Genomic DNA, 14130 nt, shown 5'->3' with positions numbered 1-14130 from the left:
CAGCCTTTACTTTGAATTTTCTCTGCACATTTAAATGTGATATTATATCATTTACATGGTGGGCGCCATAGCCTTTGTCCGTCCCCTGCAGTCGAATCTCTGATTTGAACGCAATTAGACACAGTTGACTACATTCCTTGGCAAATTAGACTCCAGGCATTGGATAAGATTGTAGCCATTTCCTCCCAATTCAAAAACAAATCTCATTTATCTCGAGAAATAAAAACTGAAAGGAGAACCTGACATCAGCACAGCATTAGGAACAGAGGTTCATCGACATGGGGCTGAATGTGTCTGTGTGAAGACAGGAAATTGTCTCTCTGTGTGTGGTTGAAAAGTGGAGCTCTGTTTTTTTTTTACACCTATAGAGTGACATTGGAGGATTCGGCGGGCACTGAGCTGTAAAATTGCTAGTTGAGAGGGCACTAGTGGGGGTGGAGAGGTGGAGAGGAAAGGAGGCTGGTTAACGGGGGAACTCTTGAGTGGACCCGACCTGGGTAGAGTTTTGACAACACATTCTATATACTAAATAACAAGATAGATTGTTCTTCATTGCTTTCCAAAGAGACCCATTTGAGCGTTTTCTCATCTGATGGCCAAGATGTCAGTGTTTATCAGTATCATAGCCTTTCCTAAAATTACTCGTGAGCAGTTTATGATTTAGATATTGGGATTTCTGGCTTCCACCAGGGCTGCTAGATCATAGCAAAAATCATAATCACGATTGTTTTGGTCAATATTGAGGTCAAGATTATTTAACAAGATGACTCATTGACTTTGAAAACATCATCACCTAAAAAATAAAATGATGTCGCAACATTTTCAAGTTAAATGTATTAATCAAGTGCACTTTGAAAGCAAAATTAAGAGATATATGAAGAAAATTGTGTTCTTGTAAATAAATGTGTGCTCTATACACTGTTTTGGATACTTCTGCTGTAAAAGCTTGTGCAGTTCTTCTCACAGAGCCCCAGATGTGGTTTGCAGAGCTCGCACAGAGCTGCAGAGATGCAACCACCTTATTAATTCCAGGCAAAGGAGTTCCTCATCATCATCCAACTAATCCAATTCGAATTGTGTTGGGACAATATATGGAACTTTTGAATCACATCAATCAAACAACTCAAAGACCACCTGACAAAGGATTTGAAAACCGCGGGTCCAAATCAAAAAGAAATGTCTTACTGCTTGCAATTCTCCACAGTACTATGGATGCCTGCGCAAGAGGTGCCCGCACCAGCTCGTATAGAATGCATAGGCGAAACAGCTGCAGGGGTATAAATCAGACATAAAGCGCCACCTTCACCCCGGGCCTTTCCAAGCAGATCTAGAGCCGATCGTTATGCACCACAATGGCCAAGCAGTGACATAGAGACTTCCTATGAAGGGATCCTCCCACAGCAGCCGTCCCTGACCCGCAGAGCTAGGCAACCGTACACCGCTGTAAAGGACTGGATTTATAGCACAAGACAAATGTGAGCGTCATTGCTGAATGGACTGTGGCAGAATAATCATTTTATGTTGATTATCTTGTTTTCGTAATCGTTGTAAGCCAAAATCCTAGTAGAAGGAAATAAGTCTGTGCAAGCCGAAAGGCGTCGGTCTCACTGGCTGATGAGTTTTGACGTCTTCAGCAGTTTGTTATTTGTCATACCTTTGGTTAAGGTCTGGTTCAGTAACGGCAACTACAGAATGTCTACATAGTCTGCATTGCACAAGCAGCTGCACCCCTGTCTACAAAGGATGTGTTCAGGCACTGTATTGAATGTAGTTCAAAGGGCCTTTTGGCAGCACTCAGAGCCAACACACAATCACAGTAGTTTGTATCAAAAAATAGGAAATAGACTTAAAGTGTAAAAACACTCCGTTAGACGGCACAAACACCAACAGGCAGAATGCCTCGTGTCAAGGTAGAGAAATATGACTGCATTTTACTTTCTATAACACATGATATGTCCTAAGGTCCGTAGAAATAAACCAAATTCATTGTACAGTTTCTTCGTAAAAGCAAAGCTCCAGAGTGCTAGGAAGTTAAGACTAGTGTGTTGAAGGTGCTCTTTAGTAGTGAAGGAAGAGTGCTTTGGGCCTTTCTTCTTGTTTGAATTCATTGTACAGTGTATTGACACAATGACAGCCCAGCAGCAGCAGAATGTGACTCTCAAGGTGAGATGTTAACAGTTGACCGACAAGAGAGAACAAGTTAAATACTTTCACATGGAATTATTCCTGTACTTAGTAGTTGTGCTGGTACCATGATGACAGTCAAAGTCCAGCAGTATACCACACACCCACGCACACACACACACACACACACAGCTGGGCCAGAAGCACAACTTTGTGGAGGGAAATCTGACACATAAAAATGGACATTTAGAACATGCCACTGCAAACTATTTCTTATCTAACTAAGTTGCTGACATAGATATAGCTTTGCACGTGATAGAAATTGTGTGATGCATGCGACTGACGGTTGAGATGTAGTGCGTCATGCATTATAATTAAAGCAAACACAGTTATACACTGTATGTATCATGGCTCAAGTATAGATTAGTCGTAAGGGAACACAATTTTGTGGGGTTGTAAGAAATTGTGCCGATGGTTAGTTTTAATCAACTTAACATTCCATTTTTTATGAAGTAGAAGGGCCCTTCGTTTGTATCTTTTTTGTTGGTTATGACAGCATACTTACCTGCTGAGAAACTGCTGAGATGTGGCAACGATGCAACGACAAAGCTTGATTTGGCAAAAAGAACGTCAGCAGTCAGACTATCAGACGGGTATAGTAAAGGCAAAATGAGTATGATTTGTCTGTTGCTGTTTGTAACCACAAAATTGGCCCCTCCTCCCTCAGCACGATGGGGGTTAGGCTGTTTGCCAGCGAGTAAAAGCCAACCCCAGATTAATTTTTCTTTGGAAATGTTAATGAGCTTTCTCTGCTTTATGTTTTGCCTCACTATTAGCTTTTTTCGGGCTGTTTCCGGCATTTTTGTAGCTTCCACTTGAATGTGACGCCCAGAAAGGTCCCAAACACAATAACAAAATACAGGCAAAGGGCAGGGTCTCTGCAGATACAGACTTCTATGTCGTCCTTCTCATTGTGCCATTATTAACAGTCTAGCGAAACTTTGCTGCCAGTGTTTTTACTTTTTACCGTCTTTTTTTCCCCAGTCTAAATAAATGTGGTGGTCTATCTATCTGTAGAGTGCTATCAATATCACTGCCCTTCCCGATGAGCCTTTGATTATCTACCCCGGGGAGAGGAATCGATCCGCCTGCTCTGAGTGCTTACTATAAGTCCTAGAAGTGCAGAAAACCGTGTTTGCCAGAAACACTCCTGGCACTTCATCTGAGCTGAGCTGATGAACTAGTGATGAGTAAAGGCCTGGCAGGGGCCACCATGTCAATATTAACGAGAGCAATATTAATGGAATGAACTGAAAATATATATCTCTGTAATATTGGGGAGAAACTGTGCCAATGGCATATAGTAAGTAGTATTAAATATGTAACTATCTTACTGACAAGTTGATCAGATTTACTTAATGTGCATCTGTACACGCTGGCATAAATAGTCCATGCTGTTTTCCACTCTATGATGGGGTCACAAGATCAGAATGACTTTATGTTTGCTTGTTTGTTTTTTGAAACATACAATCAGTCATATTATTTCAATGACAAAGAAAGAAAGAAATAACATGATCAGAAGGTAAAATGAATAACAATAGTGTGCCTTTCTGTGCTGCTCGTGTAATGACAAATTCTATATGCAATGTACATGTGTGTATGTGATATGTATGTATATGTATATGTGTGTATGTGTATATTGTGGTATCACAAGGGGACAGGTTGTGGAGGGGCGCTACATCCTCACCCAGGATCAGTGCCCACAACCCAAAATGGCCACCAGGCTAGAGACTACAACTCCCAGACTGCCTCATCAGGCACCCAGCTGCAGGTGCTTAAGGCCCCTAATTGAGGCAGGGCTGGGAAACTGAATAAAGGGCAGAGGGGAGAGCACCACGAGAGAGGAGTTGGGCCCAGAGTAGGAGAGAGGACGCCTACATGGAGGAACGGATACCAAGGACTTGGCAGGGTTGGATTACTTTTTTGGTGAAGAAACCACTTTCTCCTCCGGGACGCTTTATGTTTATTTCATGGACCTTTTTGTTTGATTTGTGATTTTTGAGTTAAAGGAACTGCCAGTGGGACGGACCAATAAACCTTTATTTTTGTTTATACTGTCTGATTGTGCCTGTTTTAGGCTCTCTTTTGCACTGTCCCACCCTAGGGACAGCCTGTGACACTACAATATATATATATATATATATATAGATGTCATGTTTGAACATATACATATTAATGTTAAAAAAAATTGAAACAATATTAGAAACTTCTGTTTACAATGGGAAAAGATATATATATATAGATATATAGATATATTGATAGATATATATATAGATATATTGATAGATATATATATATATATATAGATAGATATATATATATATATAGATAGATAGATAGATAGAGATAGATAGATAGATAGAGATAGATAGATAGAGAGAGAGATAGAGAGATAGAGAGATAGAGAGATAGAGAGATAGAGAGATAGATATATAGAGAGATAGAGAGATAGATATATAGAGAGATAGAGAGATAGATATAGAGAGATAGAGAGATAGATATATAGATATAGAGAGATAGATATATAGATATAGATAGATAGATAGATAGATAGATAGAGATAGATAGATAGATATATATCTATCTATCTATATCTATCTATATATATCTATCTATATATATCTATCTATATATATCTATCTATATATATCTATATATATAGATAGATATAGATATATATATAGATATAGATAGATATATAGATAGATATATAGATATAGATAGATATATAGATAGATATATAGATATAGATAGATATATAGATATATATATAGATATAGATAGATATATAGATATATATATATAGATATATATAGATATATATATATATATAGATATATATAGATATATATAGATATATATATATCTATATATATATAGATATATATAGATATATATATATAGATATATATAGATATATATATGAAGTGAAGTCAGTGAATCTTGGGCCAATGGGAGGTCACAGTGAGCCTCAGGGGAGGAGTCAACAGCTATCTCAGTCAAGTCTGATTGACTTGCATTGATGGGAGCTCTGACTGTTCGTGGCCCCCTGGTCACTGCATCAAAGCACGAACACCAACAATCCTTTTATAATTCTATTCAACTTACTGAGACGATTCAGGGAATACCTCATATAGCACCGTGAGCCGAGGCAGTGTCCATTCATCTGCCTCCATAATATGGAGCTCTTCAGTCATATTGATCAATACTCATTATTTGTATTACTATTTAAATGTTTTAGGGAGGTTTATGTTATTTGTAACATGCTATATGGATATAAGGTTTTGAACATGTGACCAGTCATGAAACATGAGGACCGCCTTAGTATACTTTACAAATGAATAAATGTTGTATATCACAGCATTTTCATCACGTTAACAGTCCCAGTTGTAGTGAAGGGGAGGAGAAAACACTCACAGTTGCATCCATATCCATATATCTTGGTTAAAATAATGACCTCGCATTTCAAATTGAGATTATCCAGAAGGCGAGGATACAAATCTTAACTTTACTTTGTTCATTTATTTTAGGCATTTATTCTGGAATCAAACCTGACAATGGAGACAATAAATATGCATATAAGCTTTATGGTTACCACATGTCAATGCACAAAAGAGAGGGCAACAATAGAAATCTTGTTTAGGGTCACCAAAGTCCTAGTCCGACTGTACAAACATCTGCCAAAGGAAACATATATATCGCTGGCTCTAGATTGCATCATGAGGCAAATGTTTGAAAAGCTCAACAAGAAGGACGGTAAACTGCACAGAGAAAGCTCATGTTTACCAAGCTGTGTGTGCTTTGTAGCACAGAATAAACGAGGAAGGAACATGTTGCGTCAGATCGTGTGTCTCTGAACATTTGTTGTTGTAATTCTTCTTTTCATTCCTATTGTCGTTCATGAGACAATTATGTGGTTTACTGTGAGCCGAGAATGGTCCATATACCCAGCATTAGAATTTAGATGGAGCAGCCAGGGCAAATGTATGGAATCCTACAAAGAGCTGATGATGTTGCTGTAGAAAGTTGCCTGAAGCAACATGAAAAAAAAACATTTTTAAAGCCAGTTTGGGAAGAACATTCTGAGGGAACATTAACACAGAGACAACAACTAGTTGGAGTGGAAGGATTCTCTGTGTCCATGATGTCTTTCAATATTAGTCATTTTCTTGAGAACTGTTAATCCATACGTCTTTACACTGAGTAGGTGTATTTCTGAGGACCTAAGCAAATGCAATGTTGAGTGGGAGCTTTTGAGACATAGAGAATGTATGTATTGGTAGTGCATGAGACCAGAGATCTATGGACATATTTTTCATTCATTTTCTCAACAACCGTTTAGCCGAACAACTTCACACCAGTCAGGTGTGTCGCTCAGGACTCAAGGACGCGTAGGATAGAGGGTGGAGTTATTTGGATGAGCGGTTCTTGAGAAAGCTGCAAGCAGCAATACCGGAGACCAAGCAATTGGCATATCTCAAACAGACACCACTAGTTCACTCCAAATATAAAAACAATGTCCACAGAAAAAGGTGGTTACCAGGCTGCAACCTACAGGTCTGAAAAGTGAAACCAATGCGGAAGTGCCTTAAGCTTGCATTCGTTCTACTGGCCATCAGGGGGCGACCCCTCTGGTTGCAAAAATAAGTCAGGTTGCATAGAAGTCTATGAGAAAATGACTCTACTTCTCTCTTGATTTATTACCTCAGTAAACATTGTAAACATGAGTTTATGGTCTCAATCTCTAGTTTCAAGTCTTCTTCAATACAGCATGATGTTCATGTAGTAAATTATGGTACATTTAGAGTCAAATAAACCATAAAGCAGGGGATGCTTTAGGGCGGGGCTACACGGTGACATGTTACTACTACAGCGTTGTCCAGTCCGGGTGTTGTACACGTTTTCATCTTAGAACTTTAACGGCAGCTGATCCGAGCTGACATAGTGCAAGGTAAGGGTAAACCCTGGACAGGTCCCCAGACTAGTTCACGCTCCCATGCACACCTTAGAGTCAACAATTAACAACTTATTTTTGCAAAAAACAAGATGGCAACTGACAAAATGTCAAACCCGAGGCTCCAAACCGCAGACCACAAACCAATGGCTGACCCCACGGTGACTACATCCACTTCTTATACAGTCTACGTCGGTTACTCCTGAACCCATCTGAGTGGATTAATAAGGTACCCATGTGTGTTCCACACACACACACACACACACACACACACACACACACACACACACACACACTGACTGTTCCTTCTTCCTAATTTCTGCTATCTCAGGTTTGACTGCAGTCTGTCCCCTGTCTGTGCCACAGCTGGTGACTCAAACTTTGTAATTGCCTTTTAATCCTTTTGAGGAAAGAACACGTGTCAGCGTCGGTTAATTCGGGGCACCACTCGCCTCAGGATACAGAGAGCTTATGACATGAAGGTCACAAGTGTGGATCGCCACTCTGGCTGGGACATTTTGGACAGAAAAGTCAATGTGTAAGAGGCGCACTGTCCCTTGCTCCAACAACTGTGTGCCAGGTGCCTCTAAACAAAGCCTAATCAGGGGGCAGGAGGAGCTCTAACCGCTGGATTAAATCTGAGAGTGAAAAAGCAAGTATGAAAATTAACCAAAATGAAATGAACGCCAATCTAAATCCAAACCACAGATGAGAAATGTGAACACAAAACTCATTTCATATGTCTAGTAAGCAGGAATAAATGTTTCCTGTACCTCTGAATTGTGTAAGCACATTTATGATATTTTCTAAATGTGCTTCTCTGTGAACTATACCTCAGAGAGAGGTGAGCGCGGACGTGGGCTGAACATTCATTTGGATGACCTTTTACCACATTCACACTAAATATTCGAATCGACTGCTACAGTATTTACAGCAGCTTTTTCCCTTTCTCTCTTGCTTTCCCTTCCCTGAAGGAATTTCCTGCAAAGTGGCACAGAACTGAACACAAAGAAAGAAAATAAACACACTATTATCAGCATTTAACATGCCGTTATGGAAAACTGTCCTCACCAGGAGAACACCAACATGTTCATTTTTGACTACTTTCTCACAACCAGTCTCCCTCTACCTGAAAGAAATGTGTTTTGCTTGATGTTACTTCTCTTGTGCTTCTCTTACATGTTTTGACCTTCGCGGTGCAGACGTTGACTGAAGAAGGCTGTTTCCACATCGATCTGCTGAGGGAGGAACATTTCTCCGTACTCAACTTAGATCTCAGTGTGTGACATCACAACCGACTTCGAAGTCTATCGTGGTTTAATACACGTGAGATGTGGAAACATCAAGCCTGCAACGCGTATGCTGTACACTGAGAATGGATTTCCTTTTTTTGTGAAGTAGGTATTTTCTTAATCATGAATTCTGGATTGTTCAATGGTAGACAAGGACTACTGTAGATGTTTGTTCTTTTGAAATATATCTAGGTAACGTTTTTGTAGAAACAAATAATCTGGCGAGATACAGATTATGGGAACAGCAAATAAACTACGGTTACATTTCGGCAACTAAACAACTTAGTTAAGGTAAAGATTATAATTATGGTTAATAAAAAAGCAAAGTAGGTCTGTGACAAGGTGCAAACTCATATTTTTGTACTGTTAACTAAAAATACCTTAAAGCGTCAATCAATGTATTTATGATTATACATCAAGACCAATGCGTTTAGTTTTCACATTGTGTTTCTGCTGCCCTCATTTTTTTTTGCAAGTTTAAGCATAGCAGAGTAGTTAAGAAAATGTTCATTTGAGTTGTTTTTGGTACATTATTAACTTTGTGTTGATATAGCTACAAGAATATGTGTGTATCTAAGTCTTTCAGTGCTTCACACTCCCATCTCCATATGACCAGCTGATTAAATGTCAGTTATAAATTGTCATGCGGAGCACAGGTTTGAGGTGGTATGGCCCTATACTCTGCCTCCTAGTTGGCCCTGTCTCCTGAAATATACGTACCCTTTCTATGAAACTGCATTGTGAATTACATTTCAAGGGAAACATATTTTGTGTCAGATTACCTTGTTTTTTGACGTACCATAAATACGTTTATAATGATGGTGCACAGGAAGGTGATCGGGGTGGAGGATCGGTAAAACAACAGTACTGTTAGTGTCCCGTATGAAACTAAAAGTAAACATTCACTGATTTATATTTACGTCCATAGCCAAACCATGATGTTTCACTAAAACTAACCAAGTAGTTTTGTTTTGTTTCAATTGACATGGTTTAAAACTGTTCAAAACATAACAGAGAAGTTGTTAGATAACGTAAATGTGTGGGAGACTGGGTTACACAGGGAGGTTAACAATTGTCATGCGGTGGCCTCTAGGGGCCACACTGACTATGACGGAAGCAAAGGAAGTCATGTGGCCTAGGATAAAGGCCACATGGATAAAGGTTACCAGACAACCCTCTTAAGCCAGTGAGCCACGGTCACCCCCCAAAACAATTGCTGTCAGAAGTGGGATACGAACCCACGCCTCCAGTGGAGACTGCGAGTTAGTGAAAGTTAGTGATAACAACTGAAAATGGCCATTTTAAAGGGCTGATAACATTCGAAGCGGTACGACTCTAACCGATCTTCACCATAGCACCTCTTCTTCTCACTTTACTTTGTCCTCCACATCATCATCCCCTTCCACCTGATCATTAACACCTTTGTACATTGCTGCTTTCCCACCTGTCCTCTCTTTAGCTTCTCTCTGTATTTCTTTCTGTTAATTCTCCTCCTCCTGTTTCTCTTCTCATCTTTCTCTATCTCTAATCATTCACAACTCCTCTGTCCATCCCCATGCTTCTCCCTTTCTCCCCCTCTATCTCTGATGCCACTGTAAAAGAGCAGCAGCAATGTCCTGGACATTTTCTCCATTAGGGTGAATTACAGCTTTGCGGGCCAGAGGATCACAGCGTGTGAAAGTGCTCCTCTTACTCACAATAAGGTAGGCATCCATTTCTCCTAACGCTTTCCCTTTTGTCCCCGAGCACACAGGCAACACAACAGCTCCATTACCAAAGAGAGGCAGGACACTCCGGCTGACCGGGCGGTGAGTGTATCCACCCTCGCTGACTGCGTGGAGCCGGGGCCGGTCCATGGGGTCACGCAGAGAGGTCGACCCCTGGCTCAGCTAGCATTATGTCTGCCGTTACAGGGGGCGGGGACACAGCTTCAAACCAGCCAATGTCAAACGAGTCAGTTTGTTCTCAGGTTTTTCTTCCAGTGGAAGTAAAGAGGGATCGGCCACGCTGTATAGTTTCACTGTCAAGAGTGCTCCAGGGCTCAGAGTTGCCTCTTAAAGTATATCACGAGGGAACAGGGAAAGTCTGGGCTGTGGTGTCACATCAACAATAATCTTCCACCTATTTCTAAGGCTTTTTATCACTATCAGGGTTCGCTATAAAAAAGGCCATCCATTCATTTTCTAGCATCACTTTATGCTGTGCGCCTGGAGAGGTCTATCACGGGACTGACACATAAACACTAGAGAGAAAACCATTTAGACTTTCCAATCCACCTGACAGGCCTTGTCTTGGGACCGTGGGAGGACACCTGACAACCCACGCAGAGATGAGGAGACATTTTGAACACAGTCGGGCTCCATTTGGTGAACTCAAACTCAGAACCTTCAGACTGAGCCGACAGCGCTACTAACCGCTGCGCCACCGAGATGCTATTAGTCCTAATGAATTGCATACGATTTAGTCGTTACAGTGCTTTGGTGTATCACGAGCCAACAGCCAACATATCAATGGCTCTGGTTCTTATGAGCTCTTCTGCTTGATTGTGACCCCGTCCAACAGGTGGTTGAGGCAACCCATTACCCACATTGCAACTCAAACACCAACAGTTTGGTCTTAATACCACTTTCCCACAGTAGCACTACTCGAGCACCTGCAAACCAACTCGTTCTCATTCCCAACTCGTCAAGTGCCAGTTGTCTGTATGAGATGCGGCTTTCAGCTGACTCCAGTGTAAACCATCCGTGTCATTATTAGACCAGCAGAGAAGGTGATGTATTTTCAAATAGGATGGAAGGTCAAACAAACACTAACTCTCACCCAGGAGACCGCTGTTCATGTCCTGTGTGAAACCAAATCAATGTTGACTTATTTTACCTTATTTTGTTACGTAACTTCCAAACTTTACTAACACCAGTTGCAGAACAAGTGTAGTTATTTCACCTAACAGATGTACTTTTCTTAACCCAAACCAGGATCTAAACCTACCCAAGTACTCTAGTTATCCGAAACTAACCCTGTAGATTTGTTGTGTGAGTCAACCTAAAAATTAAGTAAACCTACGTTTCAAGTTTATTTCAAAAAGACACTACGCAAGTAAGGAGCTGAAGCTCGGGCCCTGAAGTAAGAGCATAGCTGCCAGTTCTACCACAAACCTCACACATTTCTCCAATATGTCGGACCACCGCTTTTTTTTATGAGCTGTCATATTTGACACCCTCAGAATTAAGATGCATTTTGTCACAGAATCTTTCTTGGCTAACCTAATCAAGTCATAGATCTTGAATGCAAACATAAAATATCCTCCAGTTTTCAAATTGGTTATCCTGAAAAAGAAAAATCTAATAAATCCATTTAAAGATCCCTGTAAAAATGGATGTCCAGATAAATGCAGCACAAACACAATAATCTGTTAAATGTTGTCATGTTGAGAGGGTTCTAAAAACATGTTGACCCATCCTGTGTTTTACTGGTAGCTCCAATGAACACCGGTGTCTGTGCAAAACCAAGAACAAGTCAGATATCTAACAGACAGAAATACTAGAAACCGTGGAGCAGCAGAGTTACGGATTCTGTTCCTTGCAGTTCACCATCAATGTTATATGTTCAGCAAGATCCCTTTTTCTTGCTACACTGACTGAACCACAAACTAAAAAAATAAAGCTTTCAACAACAAACTGTCCATGCAGACACTAAAGGCTCAGTTTTCCCCTCCACCTATAAAATATACATATAAGCCTATACATATACCTATACATATAAAGACCTATACATATAAAGATCCCTCAGTGTTTCCCTCTTTCGTAATTCCCCTCAGCATAATCCTCAGAGCAAGAGGCTGTATACTGGCTGTGGGTTGACACAGCCCCGGGACAGTATAGCTGCTCTCACCCCCTGATGCTCACAGGCCTGACGCCGGCCTGCTGCACGAAGCTTACGCAATAACTTCGACTGACCGCCCAGCATGGAGTGATCGAACAATTTACTGCAGCAATTTTTAGTCCCTCTTTGTCATCTTTAAATATATGAAATTGACCCTTTAGACATTAAAAACGATGTCTTCTTGGTGTCCTGCAGCTGTTTTGCACTCAACACATTAGATTATTGAATCCAAAGTCACACAAAGAAGAGCAGCATCAAAACAATCAGGATGTGCAGCAACAGCAGGCTCCATTAACAGCTCCTCAACGCTGTATCAATACACTGTATCAACGCTAATTAAGTGGGCTCACTCTGCTCACACAAAGAATCAACATGGGCCACTGAGTGGTGGACTATTGAAAGTTGCGTGAGCTATCGTATTTCAACCCACATCTCACGAGGCCCCTCTGATATTCCAGGCGCTGAAACTCAATTAAGAGACCGAGGATTTTTTTGATTTCTTGGAGTAATCGGGCTACAGGTTCTGAATTCAATTAGCGCCAAGGATATATTTGGCAGTCTGTCAGAAGGGAGTCCCAAAGAAACACATTCACAGAATCAATATTGGGTGTAAAAAGAAAGGCATTGTGACCGAGTATAGGTCAACATTTGGAGAAGGGAAATCAATAATTGATGGTCATGGTGATGGAGGGCTCAGCGGTTTGGCGCAAAACACAAGCGCACGATTGTCAAGTTGCGCACGCCGGATCTGGCAAATACTCTGATCTCTTTCCCCTTAAACCTGGGGGGGCATTGCAGTGCGCAACTTGCGCCACATTTGTGTATAGGTGCTTAAAACATGAATATGTAACCATACAGCCTACAGGGAGCGTTTGAAGGTGCCTGGATCGGGGACAGATTTATGAAGTCCGGTGAGTGTTATCTGGGAGGGAAATGCGCAAAAACTTTGCCCTTCTATTCCCCTCTTTGGATATAAAGTGATTTTTCATCCACTGTTCTCTTTCAAGGTGTCGACAGTTGACCCCCCCCCCCCCCCCCCTTCACTGGCAGTACAGTGCCCGCGGCGTTCAACATGTCTGTGACCCCGGTGCTGACAGCTGACAATGAGCTCAGCGCACGGCTGATCGTTTCAACGTCGGCACTTGCAGCCCAACTTGAATCAGCCTCAGTCACAGCCTCGTTGCTATCGTCGCCCTCCCACCACCCCCACCCCCTCGTACAGAGAGAGCCGATGCCGCCGGAGACAAGAAAGCAAAAAGAGCCGAGCAACTGATGCTGTGTATCACTTCATGCATGTGTCCGGAACCGCCTGTCAGCTGCCGTTTGAGTGCATCAGACGAGGCTCCGTGTCGGTGAACGGACTGACCTTGCGGAGCAGAGGCTACAGAGTTTAGCGTTATGGACAAAGTGGAGGAAAACCTGCAAACCGAGTCCAGATAAAAGCCAATAGCCCACCTCATCCTGCTGCGGCTGATTCTGCCTCTGATTCGGCTGCTCCTTGGTGGCTGTCATTGTAAACTCCTGGTGTGATTCAAAACTTGGCTGAATCCGATAGAAGAAAATCCTCCAGATTCCCGGTTTTCCGCAAAAAAAACTAAAAGTCAGGAGAGGGGAGGATGCGGCGGCGGAGAGCAGAGCGCCGTCTTGTCAACTGCGGAATCTTAAACAGGAGTGTGAGCGGGTGAGGAGGGTGGTGGTGGGGGGGACGGATCCGTCACGATTATATATCTGCGAGGTCTTGGACGCGAGCGTCTGACGAGAGAAGCCAACGCAGCCCGTGCGTTCACATCAGCCCCCGGCGCAGGGGGGGGGGGGGGG

General features: G+C 41.8%; 1 protein-coding gene across 2 annotated transcripts in view; it reads right to left on the bottom strand.

Moving 5' to 3' along the window:
• Positions 1 to 14130, bottom strand: part of dpp10 (dipeptidyl peptidase like 10) — a 205307-nt gene that overhangs the window by 102260 nt on the left and 88917 nt on the right. Inside the window, exon 1 of one of the 2 annotated variants that reach the window (XM_031869929.1) lies at positions 13768 to 14105. The exons of the other annotated variant lie outside the window; for it this stretch is intronic. Coding sequence (XP_031725789.1) covers positions 13768 to 13824 — 57 coding nt within the window. The 5' untranslated portion in view covers positions 13825 to 14105. Of the gene's footprint in view, positions 1 to 13767; positions 14106 to 14130 lie in introns of those variants that run through there. 2 annotated transcript variants of the gene reach the window in all.

This window comes from Anarrhichthys ocellatus, unplaced genomic scaffold (genome assembly GCF_004355925.1).
Source record: "Anarrhichthys ocellatus isolate YVR2014 unplaced genomic scaffold, GSC_Weel_1.0 scaffold50, whole genome shotgun sequence".
Classification (NCBI taxonomy): Eukaryota; Metazoa; Chordata; class Actinopteri; order Perciformes; family Anarhichadidae; genus Anarrhichthys; species Anarrhichthys ocellatus.
The sequence above is the reverse complement of the archived record's forward strand: the minus strand, read 5'-3'. Positions and strand labels throughout refer to the sequence as shown.